Source organism: Sabethes cyaneus, chromosome 3 (genome assembly GCF_943734655.1).
Source record: "Sabethes cyaneus chromosome 3, idSabCyanKW18_F2, whole genome shotgun sequence".
NCBI classification, from domain to species: Eukaryota; Metazoa; Arthropoda; class Insecta; order Diptera; family Culicidae; genus Sabethes; species Sabethes cyaneus.
The window spans coordinates 168,626,428-168,647,151 of record NC_071355.1 but is presented as its reverse complement, the minus strand read 5'-3'; the positions used below and the strand labels follow the sequence as shown (position 1 = coordinate 168,647,151).

Sequence of the window (20,724 nt, the reverse complement as noted above, 5' to 3'; positions counted from 1 at the left end):
GACGCACTTTTGAGCAAAACTTGGCAAGCATGAACAAAAAAAATTACTGGCAGAAAGAGGAGAGAGAGTGCTAACACATACATATTCTCATTTCTCTCTGAGCTCGTTTATTGTTGCGCATAGGGGCCGTGAAAAATATCCAAAATTTTAGTTTTCACCCGTTAAATGAAGAAACCTCGAGTGCACGAAATGATTGGTTTGACGGGAAATGCCAATGTTCTATGAGAAGATGAACCAATCTCGTAAAGGATGCACACCGAATCCTGATACGTAAAGAGACGACGAGGGAACCGAGAGGTGGTCGACAGATGAAAACAGTTCTTCGATGGGCATCTTAATTGCGATATAACAGAAGGAGATGGAATGGAAGTTAACCTAGAAGGCCTACAAACGTTGACAGCGTCCTGGCTTTCGATCTCGAAGAGATCCGGCGATCGGTCCGCTGAAGAATAATAGAGCCACCGGCAAGGACCGTCTCCAGGCAGAACTCTACAAAGATGGCATAGAACAGCTAGCAACGGCACTTCACTGGATAATTTCAAGGATTTGGGAGGAGAAGGAGGAATCTCCCAGATTTTGTTGCGTTTTTTATCCCCAATACCAAGAGAATTCGTAGGGCAATATCAGGTGGGATTGATGTGGGTCTGTGCTACAACGGATCAAATTTTCACTCCGACAAATCTAACAGGAATGTCGGGAGTACAACGTGCCCACCCATCATAGTTTCGTGGATTTCAGGGCAGCATACGATACAGTCGAGCGCGAAAAGCTACCGCAAATAATGCAAGAAAACGGTTTTCCAGACAAACTGACGGGCTTATCAAAGCTACCGCGTGTTTCGGGGGTACTCGAAAGTCCGTTCGAATCGTGCAAAGGGTTGTGGCAAAATTTAAACAAATTCCAGAAATGGAACAAAGTCAAATTTTACCTATGGTTGTCACTTGGAAATCCTATTGCAAATAATGAATATTTAGGATAGGATTTTCATAGTTTTAAGCTAAACTTTGCAACACATCTTAGCTTACTTACCACATTGTTCTACCTCACGCTGGAAATAACAATCTCGACCGCGCCTCTATCTAACTTACAACTCGAAGTCGGTTTCCAAATGTCGCTGGAAGAGCCGCAACACATCTTCAATCGGCTAAGTTAAACAAATCTGCGGTGTTTATCGTTTGATGGGTTAAAGTGGTGTTAAAAGGTATTTCGGAAGCTGTTCAGCTAATCGTAAATGCATTAACGCCCACAAATGGACGTGGATTACTTGTTGGCTTAGGTTGTTAACACTTTCGGTTCATTCAGAGGGCTCCGGGCACCGGTTTTCCGAAAAATTGCTATATTTTCAAATCTTGATCGTTTTTCGGTTGACATATTGCTCTAATATGGGTTTCTTTGTATAGTAAGAACCGGTGGCGCTCTATTTTTGTTTTTAGATTACAAGACTATGATTCAGTCCAAATGCGGAATGATCTCATTCCAAACGACACTTATTAGAGTGTAGATTCGGAAACGATTGATTAAGTGGATGATGTTTCTCTCACTTACTGAGCAGACTATAAAAATTTTAGTTTACAATTTTCATAAAGCTTCACGCACGCTCTTGACAGTTGTTTTCAATCTGTTTGAATATTTCTGTTGGCCTGCAACCACAGCTGCACACATATTAAGTTGTTTAAAAATACAGACTCAAAAAACATCGGTCTTCCGCCGCTGCAGTTATTAATGAAAATCAATTTCAACCTCAAACATAAATCAGCTTTGAGATCATGCAACCCACCACCACAGCCAGCCTGCCTGGCTCAGCATAAGCCACAGTGAAACCCCCGTCGCGCCGTTGACTGCCGAAGTGGGTACTTCTTGGCCACCTTCGCTGGGATGGGAAAGGGATACACAAAGGTCGGCCATTGGAGTTTACACACGATATATTTAGTTGTTTTATTTACTATAAAACAAACTATAAAACGCCGATAAACTAACCCGGGGAAGCACAGCAGTAAACGGCCGCACGTTCAAGAGCATCGCAGTTGAATACGTGAACCAAAATGACTCACGGAACAATCGTAAAGGGGGAATTGTTTATGTGCTTTATTTTCCTATTATCTGCGATCCCACTGGTTTGCTTGCACCAACATTGTCCGTTTTTGGAAAGGGACCTCGCATACACACAGCATACATCCAAACATGCCAAAATGCCACGAAGAGGGACAGATAAAAATGTCCTTTTCGGCTTACAGACACCGCCGGTTGCTCGAAATGGCTCAGAAAAAAGACGAGCGGTTAGCTCCTAAGGACCTCTCCATTTATCCTCGGGTTCTGCTTAATGTTTATTACTCTAACCAGAGAAACCATAGACCGAGCAGCAAGTTGGATCGAGAAGATGGAACCTCGAATGTTTCGTGTCTATGTGCTGCCATAAAAGAATAAAACTTAAGTCGCCAAATCTATTAGAAAAGCTCCGGCCACCAACGACAGCCAGCCTCCATGGTAACGGAGGAGGGACGGAACTTGCTGCAGTAAACCAGAGCGGCATGCCGTTGCCATCGAGATGATTTTGCTGCAGCCGGGACGGCAATTGTGTTGGTAACTAGAGTAACCGGTTGGGAAAGTTGATTGTTAAAGTAAAACGACATCATGAGGTGTGGAGGAAGAAAATAAATTTCCTTAACAATTCTCTATAATAATTGCTGTTGACTTTGAATACGGTTATGTAACCGAAGCGGGCAAACAATATTTTATTAGCTTATTGTTTGAAATTAATGGAAAGAGCTAAATTACTTAAAACTTGTTCTGACAATAGTTCCAGAGCGTAACTATTTCCTTCTTTAGCAACTCTTTTATTGTAGCGACTAGCGAAAAACACGCTCCCTTCTCGTTTTTAATCACTAGAAAGCGGGCATGCTCTCATTTTCAGACGCAAAGCGACATTCATTTATCTTTTCACTCCCCTGAAGTATTATAATAATCATAACCGCATGTTATGCTATGCTTGCTGCCAAACATACATACGCTCGCCTCACGCTTCGTTTTTGGGTGACGGAGGGAAGAATCTAGGCAAGTGCTAATTTTCGAAATATTACCCTGGAGACAACTTTAGCCTGTACTAGCAAATTTACGTGCAATTCACCACAGTTGGTTTATTTTTCGGTTCTTGACTCATAATCACAGCATTGAAGGATAAGCAAGTTATGACAGAATAATCGCACCCTGTGTAGATCTAAACAAGAGGAGAAAACTAATTGGATTATCTCCGGAAGGACGGATAATCGCATAAAGCGCTCAAACCTAGTATCCAGTTTTGACCTTTCAACGGATTTCCCAAATTATGATGTCCTTTTAAGAATGTGCGAATTGCGTACGGGTCCAATAAACGAGCACCGTAGACGATGTTGCTAGCAATGGCGTTGACGACCCTTTGAGCTTGCCGCATCCGAGAAGGTCAGCCAGCCAGACGATTCCTTGGTCGGTTTGGCTGTAATCTACGATGCCCAACTCGGAAGCGGCATTCAGAGCGTACCAATTAAGCAATAAAGTATTGATTTTTCAGAAAAATATTCTGTTTACCGAACCTTACTGAACCTTCGGTTCCGAGTTCAAAGTGCAATAAAATCTGGCACTATATTTGCATTTCTTTGTGTCTTTTTCTGACCAGAAGAAAAAGTTTTCTACCGGCCCGTGATATTGTGCGGCAACATGTTTGAGCATCACTTTTGCTATGGTCTCTTCTTTACCTATAGTGATGAAATATTAGCCTCTACATTTGTGGCCATGGAAACAAGTTTTGGCAGGAAAAAAATAGGTTCTGGGTGCCTGCCAGCGAATATTTTTTTGATTGATTGCTGCCTATGGCAGCGAACGCAATTAATCAATCCGTTGACGTTGGAAATTCCGTCCAATGTGTAGGTTGATAAAGCTCGCAGTGGAACTACCTTTGTTGCAGTGAAAGAAAAACGCAACCAGTGAGACCGGGAACCAGAGGAGGAGATTAATCGATAAACGGTTGTGGTAAACTTTGCCTTTTTGCCGTGAACGCTGTCCGCACGGGACCCCGGAGACTTTGGTTTCGAATGGAATCCATTGCTGTCGGTATCCATCGTTTTCCGCTTGTCTTTGATTGATTGCCGTTGGGCGTTGACGTAGACACGTAGGTAGGTGCCTACGGTGTTTGCCAGTGGAATGAATGGTTTCCATTTTGTAGGCGCGGAGCTCTGAGAAAACTGTTTTTTGCTCCAATATGGGTATTCAATATGGCAGTGCTGAAAATTAGCAACTATTAATTTTTTTAAATCGGTTTCCTATTTTCAAAATGGTTAAATTAGCCAAAAGAAAGTTTACTGCATTTCTACACATAGGGTGCTGGATGGGTTCGTCTACGGCAGGTCTTTTCGTCTACTTTCCAGACATTTCGACAAGAAAACAGCATTATAACCAATTTCGATGCGAATTACAGTCAAACCAACCTGGTATTGATATTTATGGATTGTCTCTTCGCTATCGAGGAAAAGATTATGTAAGAAAACTACAGAGATACCTCAATATAAGATAACCTCGTTATAAAACTACCTCGATATGAGACAATTCGATATAAGACAATTTTTACCTCGATATAAACAAATTGCTTTGACATAGTTGGGAACGACACCTGAGCCAATTTTCCAATCCAAAACCGGCGCCATAAAAATTTTCATTTTTTCTAAATAGTGTTAAAAATTGTAAAAAACTGATAGCTCAAACAATCAAAAATAGTTAAAAAAATGTAAACACACAACACTGAACAAAATTAGCAACTGCTAATGCAAAAATGTTTGAAAAAATCATGTTTCGATATGAGACAATTTCGATATAAGACAACTTTTTGAAATTATAAATTATCTTATATCTTGTATCCCTGTACTTTTTTTCAATATTTGTTAAAAAAATAGAAGTCCTCTTGGTTTTTCTACCAATTTTGAGTATGACGCAGAGAAGCTTGAGTATGATGAAGAGTAACTACCGTTTTGATTCAATCTTCGAACACTTAAGCCATGTTAAAACTTTCTTCAAAGTAAAATGTTCGAAAAGAGCTTTATTCTACCTCCATGAATGGTTCAATAGCATGACAATTTATTTATTTTCATGGGAAAATTTTAAAAATGAGGATAAAATGTTATTTTATAATGAAAAACACTAAAATTGGTAAAATAATGCAAACGAAAAAACAGCTACTTTTGCACGAAACGCTAAGAGTATGCGTACGAAGTTAAAATCTGAGTTCTCACTGTTTTCCAGCGCCTGCTGATTTCTTATAACGAGTCCTACAGTTCAATGTCATACCTCACAGGATAGAGGACATTCTAACGAACACGGTGGTGTACAATAAGCTTAATATTTTATCATATTAGCGATACTAACGAGCATTTTATTCTGAATTGTTCGAAGTTTGAAACTGTTCTAAGTTTGAATCAGAACGGTACTTGAAATTTTGATCTGTGATTCAAACTGTTTCCATTCTTTTTATAGTAGTTAGGTAGCTCTTGGATACGGATAAAAAGACACGTGCATAGATTTTTGTAAATAATTGCTGTCTGTCCATGATAAATGAAAGAAATCTTGCTTATGACGGAGTGAAGTGTTGTATGATGAACTCCCGCTGGAGCATGATTAATTGTTCCACTGAGAAATGTTAGTTCCGAAATATTTTTTGATGCTAAATGTACATGTACATGTACAGGCAAGATGTGTCAGATTTGTCTGGTGTAAAAACTTGAGTACTTGTGGATTAATTCTTATAAAAACTCACAATAAAGTCTGGATTGTGTATACGTATGACGTATAGGGTCCATAACCCTACAATAGGCCGTATGAATAAAAGAGTCAGAGCAAACTCTCCCATAAGATTTACACGGCAAAAGCAAAGCAAACTGTTTTATTCACACGGCCTAATATTTCCATGAAAAGAAGTACTTTCGAAATTTAAAATGCTCCGATTTTGTTCAAATTTTGTGTTTCTATGGCTTTGTTTTTTATTTAATGGCAAAATCCTTAAAATCGGTTTAGTAGTTATGAATTTTCAATGAAAAAAAGGTGAGTATAGATGATTTTTGGGATCACTCCTATTTAGCACCAAAAGCGCCTAATATAACATAAAGGTCTAAAATATTTGTTACAAAAAATTTAAATTCGCACGTACATTCCAAAATTTAAAAAATCTACCTCTATAAAATACTTGAAATTTATTTATAAATCTAATTTCTGAGCTATCCTATTTATTGCTAAAACTAGGCAATACTTCGGATTGTCATAGATAACAACGGGCTGTATCTAATCTAATTTCGCACTAACGCAACCAATTTATGGAAACATCCTGGAAAATGACGATTAGATGAATCTGTCATTGCTTTTGTATATGATCTAACGGAATAGACCAACAGCGTAGCATGTTTCACTGGGATATTTTAGGGATAGCGCGTATCAGAAAACATATGCGATTACTGCTTAATCTGTTTTGTACACTAACGTTACCTTCCATTTTTTTTTCAAAATTTGAAATTTACGCGGGTCCCCGTTGGTCTCGAGGTACGATGCAGGTCAAACAATCCGGTCGCCGTAAGTTCGAATCTCGGTTGATAGTGACTATTAGAGTCAATAGGATCGTAGTAGTAACACGTAATTGTTCTATACTTTAACAACTGGCTGCGTACTTTGCTGTATAAAAACAGCAGGTTTGGTTTCGAAAATGGAATGCAGGCGGCACCTTGGTTTTCCTTTGTCTACAATGGGCAAAATAAAAATAGCTTTTGAAACGAAAAACGAAAATAAACAGACTATAAAAAATAATAAGTGTAACATTTAACGAAAAAAATTAGAAATAAATTAAATGAAACTACAGTAAAAATAAAAAAATAAACTAAAATAGAATAAAAAATGAACAATAATAAAATAAAGACTTAATTTCCTTTTAACATAATATCTCGAAAACAAAAGAAATTCATTTTTAATTAAAAAAAACTCAAATAACGGGTGACAACTAAAATTTTGGAAAGACTTGATACTTGAAGATACTTGAAGAAGATCTAATTTACTGAAATTAAAGATACATTATCCATTGTTATAAAAAAATTAGTGAACAATTTGAAAACGGTTCGTAATCGACTGTTCGCCGAAGCGTCCGTTCGATGTCGGAACAGGAGCGTTGCCATCATGTTAACTTTGCAAATGCAAATTTCTTGATTCTACCAACCAACTGTTTGCAATTCATGGTTCTCCAGTTATTTTTGTACACCAAGGAGCTCAAAATCCAGAAGAAATCTTCGACTGTGCAACACCGAGGCAGATTTGTCAGGTTGTGCTTTTTGGGTACAAATGGGATCGAATGGGTATTCAGGAACGATTGTGTTTTTTGGCGTAATGTGATGACGTTTTATCCGCCCAAAACACGTATTGTCCATCTGCGTGCTTTTTTTTGTAGAAACGGGATCCGAATTTTCTTCAAACATTCCTTCTGGTGCACATCTTAATTGATAGTCAAACCAGAGGGCTTGAACCATGACTTAGAAATACCTCTCTCGTAAATGGCAATGAACAGCATCACTTTCTGTTCAAACTTATATTTAAACTTGTATTTTATGTGCGGAGATGCAGTAGAACTATCCATAGAATAGTATCGATCATTTCCGGGAATTTGCGTGTTCGAAAGAAAGAAGAAACTTTCGTCATCGAAACCAATTCATTTTCCGAATTTTTTTATCAACCAGCGACATTGGGATTTCAGTGTCGAAATCTGTTTCTTAGTATATTCCGGGGCTTTTGTCTTCTTTCAGCACGTTATTCCTACTCTTTTCAATGTTTTGCATATGTACTGGTGGAAATAGTTGAACTTTTTTGCGGCATCCCGTTGACTCACGGTTGTTGAAAGCTGGAGAAAGAAAACGAAGTTCTTTTGCGTTTTGGCTGGTCTTCACTGCCTTATTTGCAAGTAGTTATTGGGCATTCTAGGATATGGTTAACCATCGAAGCCGCAACATTTTCGCTTTTTAAATGTACCGTATACTTTTTGTTGAGATTTCTGTGCAGTTCGTAGAAGTGTACAACGCGCTCCTGGGATGCTTCTTGTTTCGACCCCATTTTAAGCAAAACTGGGCAAGTATAAACAAAACAAAAAATACTGGCAAAAAAAAAGAGTGAGATTGCGCTCACATATACATACTCTCATTTCTCTCTGAGTTCGTTTGTGCTCAACAACAACAGGGGTCTAAAAAATTCCAAAATTTTTGTTGCCACACGTTACTGGCACAGCATTCGCTTTCCCAATTTGACCTTCCGATTTTTTGTTTGATAGGTATTGTTAGTGTACAGCGCAATTATGAGACTAGTGATACGATCCTATAAACTCTAACAGTCTCTCCCGGTCGAGATTCGAACACACGATGACTATGGCTTATTAGAGCAGTGCAAAACCTCGAGGTTAACTGGGAGTAGGGATCCCACAATCACTTTGACTCAATTCACATTCATTTGACAGTATCGTCTCAGTCATGCAGAATTTGAAAAAGTTATAAATGAGACGATTGAAGAACTAGTTATTATCTACAACTTTTTTGAATAAAGTATTGCTGTATCTTTTGTATTTGCGGTGCTACAATGCCAGTACCTCTTTAGTGACTAAGTGTACGTTCATTTAGTCACTAGTAAGTTACTAGCATTGTAGCGCCGTAACTACAAAAGGTACAGCAAAACTTTGTTCAGCAAAATTGTAGATAATAACTAATTCTACAAATGTCCCATATAAAACTTTGGCAAATTTTGCTTGGCTGAGACGGTACTGTCAAATGAATGTGAATTGAGTCAAAGTGATCGTACCATCCCTGACTGGGAGGTTAAACTTTTAACTCAGTTAAAAGTTAAAACATAAAAGTTAAAACAAGCTGGAGTCTTTTTGGTACCCACACTTTGAAGACGAGGGAAAAGAATGTTTTCAACATTTTACAAGCCAAATTTGGTTCCATTTGGTTGATTAGTTCTCGAGTTATGCAGAAATTTGTGCTTCATTGGTATGTGAGAACCACCCGCCCCCCACTTTCAGACGGAGGAGGAGTCTTGAACCATCATAAATACCTTCCCCGGTCCCAAAAACCCCTGCATACCAATTTTCACGTCGATTGGAGTGGTATTTTCCGAGTCTGTAAGGGTCAGATAGACTGAAAATAATTTTTATAGGATCCAAAAGTTGTGAATTTTACAAAAAAGCAAAACAGTTTTTGGGACTAACCTGACTTACTAAGAGTCAAATTAATATAATCTAAGGTTTAAAAATCAATATAACAAATCAAACTATGTATTTAAATAGATAGATTAGTTTATAATGCGAATGTGTAAGTGTATGTTAACATAGTAAAAAGAAGTATCAAGGATCTATCCTGAGGTATCACAGCTTATAACTAAAACACATCTTGTAGATTTGACCTGACATTATAGAAAATAGGCGGAGCTGCCATTTCTTATTTATAATTATTAAATTATGATTTTTCAGATGTCTTATATATAAGTAATTTATACCGCAATTACAATACAAAACGTCAAACGTGTATTATCTTTAGCTCGTAATGGGGAAAATAATTACATCCTTTCTCCATACCTAGGCAGAATAAAAATATCCAATCGCTTCAATGGATGCTTATGCGGTTAAGTTTTAATATTAATAATGATTCAGTAAAATACATTTTATATTTAAATTATCATTTACTTACCAGTTTTCAAGTAAAACAGGAAACCTAGCACCAAAATTTTCGATTGTATATGGTTTGCTTACGTCGAATAAGAATGGAAAAGCTTTTGCTTGTGTTTCACTTGATTTCACTTGTTGTGATAGAAGGCTCAAAAATAATTATTTTGGAAAAATGTCAATAAAGTGGACAACCAAAAACAGAAAATGTGACAATGCTTCGCATTAACAATAAGATTTGTACTATGTGGTGCGTGGAGTGATAAAACTGGGAGAATAAAACCAAATTGGATATAACGGGCAGAGGTGATCAGCTAACCGCTAACCATTTAGCCAGCGAGTAGTGCGTTCGCTAGGTTTTAAATGTTTTAGCGCTTTTATTGGCTTCTGATAAATTTAAATGCCTCTAAATAAACCACTAGCTGCTAATTTTCAAAAATAAAAACAAAAATAAGTGAGTGATTTCTTGCAAATTTATAAAATTGGTGGCTACTACGCGAGTAAATATCCCAGCTAGCATTTTCGTATGTATAAAAAAGGTAAAAATCAGCATTGCGTACAGATATACATGCTAAATAAATCGTATTTCATGCGTAAAATTGGCATATCCGTACTATTTTGGAGGCGATATACGTGATTACGAATAATTTTGAGCGTTACGACTATATAAGTATTTATATACGATAATATCCGATTAAGCGCGAGTCGCTCCGTACTACTCTACGATTTTGTGCTGAAAATCGTATGTATGTCAGTCATTATCATTATATACGACAGAAAATCAACTTGATCCCACTTTATCCAGCTTTAGTTACGATTTCGAGTTTGTTAGGAGATATTTACGATAGTTTTCGTACATTGATATACGAGTTGGCGCTAGCTGGGATAGTTCATTCATGGTTAGTTGTACGATTTCTAAAAATTATTTCCAAAAATTAGTAGCTGGTAGTTTATTTAGTAGTACTTATATTTATCGGAAGCTAATAGAAGCGCTAGCACATTTAAAATTTAGCGAACGCTCTACTCGCTCGCTAAAATGTTAGCGGTGCCCACCTCTGATAACGGATAAGATAGCAGTTTAGTTAGTAAAACAGTCGGGTACCAACCGAAAGAACGTGGGTGCGTGCCCCACTTGCCATTAAACGACCTAATATATTTTTGGCCTTCATATCGAAATTTTCTATTTTATCCAGTTTATCATTCTTCGCACCAGACACTTGCTCACTCAGAAAAAAAAAAGATTTTATACTACAAGTTTCACAAGAAACAGAGCGTCCACATCTCTATGAGAGTGGAATGTAATTTCAATATGTTCTGTTGGTTTAGATTTGATGAGTTGAAACGGTAAATATGTAGACAACAGAGTCAACTTATAATGGTAATTTGTTTAAAAAATTGCCATAGTTCACAAACTTTTAATAAAAGCCAATAATTGTAAAATTTATAGTCACTTAGTACTAAAAATTGTATGCCTTGAACCAAATTTTTCCAAAAAAGTGTTTTTTTTTTGGATTCTACTAAATTCTTATGTATTCATCGCCGGTTTGAACCAGACACTGCTGAAGTCTGGGAGTCTGACGCGAAAAACATATCTTTCATTAATAATAATTAGTACGTGTAGGACGAAATGCGCATCGATGGCCAGGCGGAGGAATTTGGATCGATTATTGGATAGTTCAGCGTACAGCGGCTAACGATCGAAAATTGCCTCTGATGCAGTGACTTCGCTGACTCTACAAACAAGGCCATACAAAATAGCTACTTCCAATATCATCTCTCATTCATATCGGCATACTTGGAGATCGTTGCAACACATGATCGAATCATGTTAGAATAGAACTTAGTGTGGTGCAGCATCCTCTTGATGGCTAAGGTGTCCCAAAGATTTTCCGTTACAAACATTCGTTACCGTCGCCCACCGCAGTGCAATCTGGAACGACTAAACCTGGTCACTGAAAACTCAAATGAGTATACGAAGATCCTTGAGACAGCGTCATAGGGTGACGGAAAACTAATCGAAGCCGTTCTCGAGGACTGCGCGCGGTTTTAAGCGCTCAGCAGAAGGTGCCATTGGGTTTATTGTGAGAAATCGACGAGAAATGTCAGGCGATTTAGAACAAGAAGAGCAGTGCAAGCGTTGATACTACACAGCAGGGGATTTATCGAAACTTGGAGCGGTACAAACTGAAACAAAGACAGCAAACCCACTTCTTCCGAAATTAGAAGCACCGCCTGGAAGAATTTTGTGGTTTTCTGGAAACGCGTAAGTTCTACAAGACATTCAACATAACCTGTAAGGACTGCACCCCCATGATTGGGTTAAAGATGGAAGGATCCTAACAGATGACCGTGCAGTAATGGAACGACTACATTAAAACAGCGAATAATGAAGATATACCGACCCTGTAGATATAGTGTAGTGAACTACTCACAAGCACGGGACTACTCACAGGACGCATTTTCCCTTCTACAACAAGGCTGCTGCTTCATCTAGGGAAAACTTCTTGTGACCTAAAATCTTTAAAAATCAAAATAATTCTTTAGAAGGCCATTTGTTTTATTAACCATGTAGTACCGAAACGGGATTACAACCATCTAACTCAACTTTATCAATTGGTATGAGCAATTCCTAAACTGTGACACAGTAACTTCCTAAGCGGGACTGCTAGAAAAGACAATCATACTAACTGTCAAATGTGCCCTTTGAATACAATACCTTTTTAGCATACAAAACAACTGACTCCCACAATGTCCCTCTTGGTGAAATTGAAAATGCCATCAATAAACTGCTCAAGAACTATCAAGACAGTTGACAAAAATGGCATCGTAGCAGAGCTGGGCCCAGCTGTATTGTCAAAATTTGGAAAACAGAACAACTCCCAGAGAAGTGAAAGGAGGGGTATCCTCAACGCAACCTTCAAAATGCTTTCTCAAATCATTTATCACCACTGCAGTGCACTGGTAAAAAAGCATTGCAAAGCATTGGGTACAAACATCCTTAAGAACTGAACCCTACTTTATCGACAAACTTCGCAGTCGGTTATTAGAGTACAATTATGGAGCTAGTTCAACGATCCTTACTCTATACACGGATAGAAATTTGATCTCCAAAACGTTCCAGGTTTCTAGCTTATGATTTATGAAAATACACCATGAATAATAGTCATGATATCACGAGCACCTTGCAGTACAACACAACGCAACATCATGAACATTTCATGATTTCATTCCTGGCATCGGAATCAAAATTCTTTCCGTGTAGCAGCATCGCCTAGCCGAGATTAGAACATACGACGACTGACTTGTTAGCCCAGCATCGTACCTCGAAGATAACTAGGCGGTCTGGTATGCAGGTTTGTGACACATCCTCCAAAAGTGTTACGAATATCAAATCTCTAGGTACCACCACTGAACTCACAGCCGGTTATGATATTATTGACCGTGAAGGTCTTGAGGATATAGTAGATGAAAACGACGATTCGTACTGTTTGAGGCTGTTTGAAGCGTTAAAGCTCGTTTAAAACACACAATCGATTTCGACAAGGCGATTGTATTCTATGCCTCCTGTTCAACATCGGGCTAGAAGGTATTATGAAACGTGCGAGTTTTAACAGGCACAGCATGATTTTCAAGAAATCCAATTCAATTCAGGAGGAACCGAGCACGATACAGTTCGTTAAGTAATAGTGTTGTAATCAATGGAGACAAGCTTGAGGTGATACATGCATTTTTATATCACAGATCGTTGGTGAATTCTGAGAAGCAACGGATGGTAAGCTTCCGTCTATCCAGCTTTTTACGAGCTATAATGGGGGACGTATTCATAATATTTGAACGACATCTTTGACATTTCACTAATACATCGCACGTCATGTTTCCGCGCGTTCACGGTAAAACTAAAGGAATGTACGGAAAGAAGACGTGCGATGTATTAGTGAAATGTCAAAAATGCTGTTCAAATATTACGAACACGTCCGCCATTATGGTTTGTGAAAAGCTAGATACTAAGTGTAGCATGAACAAATGCTAAAATTGACGCAAATTATTGTTTTCTATGAGTTCCTGTTCTTCGAGTTTCATTTAAAGTATTCCACCACCGTGAACTTTTGTAAAAAACTTTGCCACATTTTTTTCTACGACGCTTGGTTCAAGAGTTGTCATCAGAATGTATACCATAAAAACACTGTGGAATATCGCCATTTCCATCCATTATAAATGATCAGCTTTTTAATAAAAGTGTAATGTTTGACTGCTAGTAGCATAAATCATTCAAAACAATTGCAGCATTTTTACTATCAATATAAATAAACAAGTTTATGCCAACACACTGCGAGGTAGCTTTCCAAATACATACGCACTAAAACTCTGACGCCCCATATTCCTAAATTCTGAGCTTCCGTGCCCACAATAAAATGCTCAAGAACACAACATTGGATTGGGTTTGTTTCCATCGCATCGTTCCGTGTCGATTTTTTAGTTCTGTTTTTTTTCTACAATTGATTGAAACGGTCCTTTCGGTTACCTAAGCCGTCAGCGAGAGATCGTAAATATCGAATGCCGTAAAACTTAAGATCGCATAAATTAACCGAGCCGCGTTTTTGTCGAAGTTGCCGCACAAACTCGAATCACGCATACACTTTTTCGCTCCCACACAATGGTTCGATTTCATGAATATTCAAAAGGAGGAAAAAAGAAACCAAACAACAACGCGGAACAATGCGATTGGTTCAACCCAAAGGCTAGGCCAGTTTGAGGAATGGCATCCGTCACTTTGGGCAACGAATCGTAGCAACACCCGGCTGAAACTTTGTGTGTCTGCCCAAAGAAAAAAAAGAGCGAGAAACCGACAGAAAATCCAAACCAAATAAATCAAACAGTTTGGAAACAACCCAATGAAGATCACAAAGAAATAGGCTTGAGGATAATTGAAAATAAATTTCAAAAAACTGATCACAATTCAGAAATCTGACACTCAAAACATATTCACCTAGCAGAACATCGAAATGACATTTTGTCTATTTACTTATATTTGCGAAACAGCATGCAGAGATAAAGAAAAAGTTATATATTCAAATAATTAATATCATACCACCGGATTCCACGGAGGTGAAATCTTGCAGGGACGGTGCCGAACAGATGTTGATCAGGCCTACGTGAGAGGAAGGCAAAGTGATATCGTTAATAAGCGTGGGATGTATGTCGGTAGGTTTTAAGGCGAAAAACCGCATTCGATATACAGACAAATTTATGTAGAGCAAATCGAACCAGATCAAGTACTTGCGGTATGAACATATCGTTTATCGCTACGCATGCTAGAGGCATTTCTTTTACGAGGCGTGTGTATACATACTTACCCCCTATCGTATCGCCAATTTACACCTCCCGCGATACTAAAACAGCAGTAAAAAAGCGATCAAAACAAAGCACGAACAAAACCAAACCAGACACCAAACACATAAACACCGTCGTTTGTTGACACTGGCAATTAAATTCTTTAATTTGAATAGTAAAGGTTGCGCCGGCCACCATATCTGCCCGCGGCCTGGGAAAATAGTCCGTAGCGAACGTTCACTAATTGAATTACCAATTAACAGCTTTAATAGGATGAGATTTCAATCTGTTAAGTAGCATAATGATATTTAGAAATTTGTGAGTGTCACTGTAATGGCATTACCCTTTACCTACACTCTAAAAAATCGACACGTCCCTTCTACGTGAAAAATCATGTAAACTTCTGTATAGCCACTGACAATGACTTGGAGTTTCTAGTTAATAGGAAAGTTGATGAAATTTACTGCGATCACACGTAAATAGATTCGTGTGAGTGCAAGCTACGAAGAATTCACGTATAATTTCAAGTAAGTTTAACGTGCCGATTCTTTTGAGTGTAATGGAACACACTGAAAAAAAACCTGAATGTACTTTGAGGAAAAATCACATAAATTCTTCTTGAAATTTCAATATAGTATTTGTACATAAGCGTATTTTAAGTGTGAAACACTAAGAATTCATGTCACTATTACGTCAAAAGCGCGATTGATGAGAAGTATTTAAAAGAAACATTCGAATATTTTCCAAGTATGCCGCAATTTGCCTTCAGACTTGCAATCAAACTAACTTTAGCATTAAAATGAAAACAGTTACTCAGGTATCTAGTTCAAAATAAATTCCAAAGCAAAGTTATCGAAATTCACATTGTAGTATGAAAAAGTAAATACATTAAGCGTCTTTTTCTTTTGAGCTTACGATCATAAAGCAACAAAATAACCAATCAGCATTCCTTCCAACGTTGTGTGTTTGGAAGTGATTGTATTTCAAAGGCGTGTCGCCATGGTTACGGTGACCCTCGCCATACGTGATAGAGCATTATGTTCTGAAAGAAGCTCAGATCCTTTTAAGTCGTCGTCCCTTTCAAATTCGTGTGCCTATAAAGATTCCTATCGACAGATGCCGACTTAGCAGCCGTATCTATAAATAGCCGAACAAAATGGCGTCTGAGATCGAAGGTACCACCGATATAAATCATTTTGACAATGTTCTATGTTGCTTGTGGCAGAACACTTCTGTTTGAATAGAGTACTTCTTGCTGGGTTTTTACGACCGGATTGAGAAAATCCTGTTTTATGAATTTTACGCTTCGTCGAAGAGAATGGCTGTCGCTATATCGAAGCCAATGCGTAGGTTGCGCATTCGAACGTCTTCCATTTAATTGAAAAGATTTTATCGCGTGAGCTGGAAGTATAAGACATAACCTCAACATCAAACTGATTTACACCGGATGCTTTTCATGTCTTGCAAGTTAAGACGCTTTAGGGCTTTGCTGTAGATATTTCTGCGGTTTAAAGCGCAAAATAAACTAAAGTAAGATCTTGGGCTCCTAAATTCTGACTAATAGCGCTAAGTAACCATAGCCTGGTAACTGATAAGCATTCACGGATAGAAATTTAATCTCCAAAACAAGCAAAATGATTCATGATTCCAGATTTCTAGCTTATGATTTATGAAAATACGCCATGAATAATAATCATGATATCACGAGCTTCTTGCAGTACAACACAACGTAAAATCATGAACTATTTTTCATAATTTTGTGCTGTCTGATATGGCAGCTCAGTCATGATTTGACAGGAATTCATATTTCATGATTTCATTCATGGCATCGGAATCAAATTTTTTTCCGTGTACCAATGTAATTTAAATGTAAGCCAATGAGCATTTAAGTCGTCTTAAATGCTACTCAAAGTTATTTTGGGGAAAATACGGTGTCTTTACTGCTAATCCTCTCATAGCGCTGACAATGCTTATTTGCAACTGGTTACCGACAAGAAGAACTAAAGGCGAATTAAGGATGCCAATATACAACAGCTATGCAATTAAAAGGCTCATATATAACAACGTACACTCTTAAATCGTTCTACCTGTAAATAGGTCGGATTTAGTTAAAGCTAGGTTGAAACTACTCAAAATGCCCTTAAAGTGTACAAACTCAGATTTTGAGTAGTTTTTCAACCAAAAAATTGGTAGTAGGAACTTTAAAGTACGTTATTTGTCATAGAGAATAATTCAATTATCGGCAACAAGTAGCCAAAATTGGTTGAAATTTTTACCCAAAGTTTGAGTTTGTACACTTTAAGGGTATTTTGAGTAGTTTCAACCTGAGAGAGATTCGCGAAGAGGAAAAATTCTAACGTCAAATGCAGCCAGTACGATCTGTCAAATGCAGCCAGTCGTTATCGTTGTCCCAAAATGGAAAAGTATTGTTAATTCTCATAAGTTTTCTGCCGGTGTTTTTGTGAAAAACACATTCGGAATTGAATTAGTCTTGTTTGTCTCAATTGTAAATTAACATTTTTGCAAAAACTGAAATGCCCGTGTAACAATTAACACCAAAATATGTTATTATAAAATACACTCTTCACACGCCCAATGAGATGTTCACGCACAAGTTTCATTTATTTGCTCGAAAATGAAAGCAAACGTAATAGGAAGAAGAAGAACAGCCAAAGCATAAGAAAAAGAAGACCGTCTCCGCGACTCTCTCTCAGGTTTCAACCTAGCTTTAATTAAATCCGACCTATTTACAGGTAGAATCATTTAAGAGTGTATAGTATAAAACGTCAGAGATGCTAATAAACTCTTGATTTACTGCTTATATTAATGCCTATTCGTTTCCTGGGCAGTTTTAAGTTAGTATTAAATTTGAGTCTACGCAATGATTATAAACTAACCATTAGTATCCAAAGTATGAGATACTACCTGGTCTCAATTGAAAAGAAAAGAATGTAGAAGTACATCAGTTTGACAATTGAAATCGGACATTCTCAACCTGAATCTTGCTAGAATTTCCTTGTAAAGTCAGTTCAATTTTCAACTTTAAGATGTTATTATGTCTACAGATCCGTTAATCATTAGACTATTTCAGCTAATCAAATATAAAAAGGAACCGAACATTTGTTAATTGAATACCACCGTTAATCAAATATTTCAAAGTGAATTAGGTGAATACGAAGTATTCTTAACCTTCCGTTACTCGCGCTGCTGTATTTTGTACAACACTTATAGATTTTTAGATGCCATTTTGTTTTAAAGTAACAGATCGATCTCAAACCAAAATGTATTCTTGAATAAACTTATTATGAACAAAATAACATAATTATTCAATACCTTAATGCTTCAAACTGTTCAGCAAAATAGATCAGCATAAACCGAAATCGCAGAAACGATGCAAGCGACGTGTGAGTGGTACGGCATTTGGTCCCTACTGGAATTTTCTCTTATTTCTTCATAAGAGAAAATGGTTTCTGTATACAGCCAAGTTATTCAGCAGTTGATGGTCATTCCGCAGGTGTGCAAAAGTTCAAAATTTCGTGGCTTCACGGCACTAGTGTATGGGCTAGTTTTCTGAATGTGTTCTATCTACGGAATCTGTTTATTTGTAAGTTCCAGTTTTCAGAAAATGTTTTAGTGGACCTAAAAGGCTAGGCTGATGAACGGAAGTATCCAATTTTCACACTATGTATCCTCACTGTGCAAAAAACTTTCTAAACATCCTGCCCAAGTAAATCAAAACACCACATCAGCCCTACTTTCTAACCACAGATACCCTACTTTCTGCCAACAGCAGAAATGTTATCACACTTGATGTGATGAGATGTTTTATCTGAAAAATATCTAAGAAAATATGATAACTGCTAGAAAACATTTAATAAATAGAATGCTACATCATTTAGAAACGATAAAAGGATCTTTCCGAATGCAGCAACTTGTATATGGCCGCAATTGTAAGATGTACAATTTACAGCGGGTTTTGGCGCTACCTGGTGACAAACTTATAAAATTCTATCCCCCAAACGAAAGGTCTTAACCTACTGATTAACTTTGCTGAAAACAGTAACTTTCTATATAGTCAGGATTCCGAGATAAAGAGTTTTGTACAAAATACAACGCGCGAGTATCCCTGTTACAAAAGTTGGTGCGAGTAACGGAAGGTTAAAATACAAGGTTGATTGGAAATTTCCGTTTACTTTTTGCTTAATTAAACTACTTGAGTAACGCAATAACAAAATACGCATTTGAATAATGTATGATTGAAGCAAGAATGGTTGAATTAAAATTGCTAAATGACAGAAGTACCAATTTGTTTTTGATTGGTTTGTAGAAAGCAAAAAATGTGCTGTATGACATCACTAGGTTGATTCGGGTTTGAAATGATAAACAATGCATTTTGCCGTATGCATTATTCTCAGAGATCATAAAAACTGAACCTAATAAAAATTGAAAACTTTTTTCTTATGTGTGAGAGGTTTAATGTAACCTAAAATCTTGAAGTTAATATTAGTTTTTTGATTATAAATACCGGTGATTGACAGTGATCTGTGTTTATGTTGTTTTTGAATACATTTACTCATGACATAAGTCATGACAATTGATTGTACAACCTTCTTACTGTTCAAAATAAAAACACTGAACAGTATGTTTTGCAGCTGTCAGTGTATTATTTGACGAACCGTGTAAAAGTAGGTATAGCGTAAAAATTTGATATTAGAGAGCAAATATAGAAGCAAAAATATGTTTGACAAAAGCATGCGTTTTGATAGTACAATTACAAACATTTAATATGTGTATAAACCAGCATGCACAGGATAAAACATTGCCGGAATCAAACTAACCTGGATTGGGTTGCGCCTGGTACGACTGCTTCTTCATCCACTCGTATGGGCTTTTGACGGGCGTAGGTCGCGAGGTAATTTGCGGTGACGAAGATCCATTCGGTGCTCCCGGGCTCGACATATCACTGCCCGAGACGGTAATCGGCGGCGATGGCATACAGTGCGGTCCATCCCCGAGATGGTCACCACCGTGGTTGTGGTTATTACTGCCTACCGTACCCTGACCACCGAGGTGTAGCCCGCCGGGACTTGGTCCGTGCGGAATCAACGCTGTCTGAGGTGGCGTCGTGAAACTTTCGTGGCCGCTCCAGTCCGGACTGGGCTGGTGAAATGCATGTGGATGTGTGTAGAACATGGGCTGAGGAGATGATTCACCATCTCCGATGAACTGTGGATGCGGAGGCTGGTGCTGATAGTTCCCTGCGTACCAACTACCTGCAGCGGTCGAGTAAGGTAGATTACCGCCGTGGTTCTTCGGGTACATTGCAAAATGATTGTAGTAGGACACCATTTTCACGTCTGGAGCGATTTGCGCTCTACACTGTTGCACCAGATGTCACTAAACCAATTATTTCTGTATAATAAGGTTTCAAATAACTTTATAGCACTTCAGATTTTTCTCCAATCATCATTGTACAAGATCCAGTTATCTTCCAGATTCACCATAAATCACAATCATTAATAGAGGGTAATCCTCTAACAACACCGCTTCAATCAAATTGGCCTCGTAAGTACACTTTAGTGTCAATCAAATTATGAAATGTATACAATTAAGCAATAAATAAAATTTCACTTTTAATCCTGGATGCTCTTTATGCTCGATGCCTTCACAGTCGAAGCATCTCAACCGGAGCAGGA

The 20,724-nt window shown here is 37.7% G+C and overlaps 1 protein-coding gene across 1 annotated transcript in view; it reads right to left on the bottom strand.

Moving 5' to 3' along the window:
- LOC128741464 (homeotic protein caudal) overlaps window positions 1–20,377 on the bottom strand; it is a 39,160-nt gene extending 18,783 nt beyond the window's left edge. The window contains exons 1-3 of the mRNA XM_053837300.1: window positions 19,867–20,377; window positions 15,052–15,054; window positions 14,787–14,846 (exon numbers count right to left, since the gene is read on the bottom strand). Of these exons, the coding sequence (XP_053693275.1) occupies window positions 14,787–14,846; window positions 15,052–15,054; window positions 19,867–20,377 (574 nt within the window). The remainder of the gene's footprint in view (window positions 1–14,786; window positions 14,847–15,051; window positions 15,055–19,866) is intronic.
- Between the last annotated feature and the right edge of the window lie 347 nt (window positions 20,378–20,724).